At 41.6% G+C, this 2,903-nt stretch overlaps 1 protein-coding gene across 1 annotated transcript; it reads left to right on the top strand.

Annotated features, from left to right (window-relative positions):
* Positions 1-1,192: 1,192 nt before the first annotated feature.
* On the top strand, positions 1,193-2,903 carry RB195_001321 (uncharacterized protein; the record flags this gene model as incomplete). The annotated part of the gene is made up of 2 exons (XM_064198051.1): positions 1,193-1,320; positions 2,774-2,903. The coding sequence occupies 2 exons, from the start codon at positions 1,193-1,195 to the stop codon at positions 2,901-2,903; spliced, it is 258 nt and encodes an 85-aa protein (XP_064053932.1).

The raw sequence follows: 2,903 nt of genomic DNA, 5'->3' as shown, positions 1-2,903 counted from the left end.
CTGTGCTGAAAAAAATCCCTCGTCATTTTATGTTCTGATTAGGATATTCGAGCGAGCAATCTAGAATTAGTCAATGTTTACCGCATTGTTAAATTGGTTAGGGATTCCCTTGTTGTTTTCAAATAACCAGATATTCGTAATTATTCACTATTGAAATATATTTTACAGGATCTTCTCTTACTCTGCTGAAGACGACTTCTTCTCCTAAATTATCCTTAGTGTAAGGTTTGACCAATAGCATACGATGGGGACAACGAAATTTGCTTTTAGAGCTTGCAACACCTTGCGATCTCCTAAATTAGGACATTCTACACCGCTTTTCAAAAATAAAAAAATTCGATCTGGTAATTCGATTGAAAAATCAGAGGAACTGTAAAAACAAAATTTGTTACTTCACATTCTTAGGGTATCTAGGGGTCTTTAGGTTATACTTAGCTGTCCGACACATTCCATGAACCCCATTGTCTAACAAGTGTATCTCATGACCATCAAAGGCATCACCCCACGAATCTGGGGTGGTACGGGTTTCAGGTGGCTGCGCATTGCAACAGTGTGAAGCAGCGTTTCGGGGTCGTCCGTTTCCACTGATAGGAGGGAGGAATGGACGGAATCACCTTCTTCCCCACAATCTACAACCCGTTTAGGCATTACCCGGCTGAAACCCGTAGCACCCCAGATTCGTGGAATGATGTCTTTAAAATTTAGTTTGTGGACACATGCATACACAGTCGGCGCCAAAGTTCTTGAACCGGACAACGGCGATGTGCTCTCGATTGGATCAGAATAAGGAAGAAGGGATATGGTGCGTGAGGAAATGTCTGCGTTGCGTAAAGTACGTCGGTGAGAGGAAATTGGATTTGAAATTTCGGAGCATGGTAGGATGTCGGATTCCCGCTCATTCCCGGTTGCCGTAACCGTTCAGTTATAGAATTGAGGTATCGAGATGTGCAATTTCACATTTCAAAATTGTTCTATTCATCCCCTTCCTACTTCTTCTTTTTGTCATATAATAGTGTAGAACTGTTCAACTAGTGAAAGTAGTATGATTCACTGCCGATCTGTGTAATTCTCTTTACGCAGACCAGCAAGAGTATTACTAACTCACTATAAAAATGTATTTGAGTTCGCCAATCACTCGCTTACGCTCTCAACGAAGGCGCAATGCCAGAGATGTACATATTTTCAGAGAATTATGCGGTCCGTATTGGTGAGCCTCATCGTCCTCCTACTTGTTCCATCCAGCTTCTCACAAATGACCTTCACGGATCAATGGAGCAAAAAAAGCGAGCCCCCGTTTCCACGATACAAACCATTACTAAGGCAAGACTAATTTGAATATTTGGAAAGTCCATAATTTAGAAAATTAAGTAAATTCACATTGGAACGAAAGCGCTTCCAACTTTCACAAAGTATTAGGTTGAAGCAATAGTACTTAGCGAATTTTATATAGTATCACTTTAATAAAAATAGCAGAAATTATGAAATTTTGAATATTGGTTATTTGTGGTCGCTGCACTTCTTGTCAGCCTACATATCTCCCACCGATCGGAGGCCGCTGAACCTCACAGCGTTGTACGCTATGGTGCCATCTGCGATCGCACTCCTGAGGTTACTTTCGAGGCCAAACCAGTCAGAGGGTACACTCCGCTCTTATGGCATGTGACGCGCTCCTAGGAAGAGCGCTTAGCTTCCTGACTCAGTCATTTTTGAGATCTTCTTCTACCTGGAAGAATAGTCTAATCTGAAGGATTTTTCTTCCCAAGATTACTCTCTGCTCCTCGCTACTAGTTGTTTCAGCTGCTATTCTCTTCAGATCCATTTCGGATATTTCTAAAGGGGCCGTTCTTTCAAAAAGTTGTCATCTAATGTGGAAGCGATTAGAACTTTTCATTCTGTACTTTTTCGCCCCTAATTAGCATTAGTCCGACCTAATATGCAGAGTGTCCGTGTGTCTGGCGTCAATCAATCTGCTTGAGGTGCACCACCACATTCACTCCAATTCAGAATAGTTTGAGGTTCACGGACGTGTAACTGGCCTACACATGACTACCTCGCAGACAAGTCTGGTACCAGTTTATCGACCTAGAGGGATGAAAGGCTTGATGAGCACTAGGGCGGACTTGAACCTCCGATCGATCGTGCGGCCAGCGGAACACATTAATCGACTACCGACTGCGCTACACCCGCCCCGACCTAATATATAGTTGTTGTAAATAACCTCTAGTCTTTTCACATATCCAAAATATTTTGATCGATAACTGCTCCCTCCTCCTGTCAATTCTATTTTTTGTCGTTCCCAGACTGCTGAAGACGAAAAGTTTGATCTGTGAAAGGTTCTGCAGGTATGAGATGCATGCCTGGCTCACTCGTGATCCTAGTGAGCAGCTATATAGATCCAAGCACTGGGCAGAAAAAAGCGGCGCTTATTCTGAAGAAAAAAGAAAAGAACCGAACGCAGGAAAATTGAAGAATAGCTAGTGCAATTGCTACTATCATGTATATGTTCATTCATTCATAGTCCGTATTATTTTGTGCGCGTATTCAAAAAAAAAATTTAAAAATTCAAAAAACAAAATTATTGTCCGTATAGTGCATGAAATACTTATGCTATGTTTATGATATGAAATATCCCCATATTTGAAAAAGCCAAACATGTCTGGCATGAAAAACGAGAAGAAAGTTTCTCGAGTTGCTAGAACCTTTGTGAATCGTAACATTTTAGAAAAAAAGGTGAAAAGCTAACGTTGGAATAATCAGGAAACATTCATTCCAGTGAATCCACGGAGCATCAGAACTGTGAACCGGAAAAACTGTCGCAAGTGTTGATACAGCTCGCGCGAGTCAACGAGATCCAGAACACTCTCACCAGCTACCTTACCACATGTTACCAGAAACGAACGTGA

This window comes from Necator americanus, chromosome IV (genome assembly GCF_031761385.1).
Source record: "Necator americanus strain Aroian chromosome IV, whole genome shotgun sequence".
NCBI lineage: Eukaryota > Metazoa > Nematoda > Chromadorea > Rhabditida > Ancylostomatidae > Necator > Necator americanus.
The sequence above is the reverse complement of the archived record's forward strand: the minus strand, read 5'-3'. Positions and strand labels throughout refer to the sequence as shown.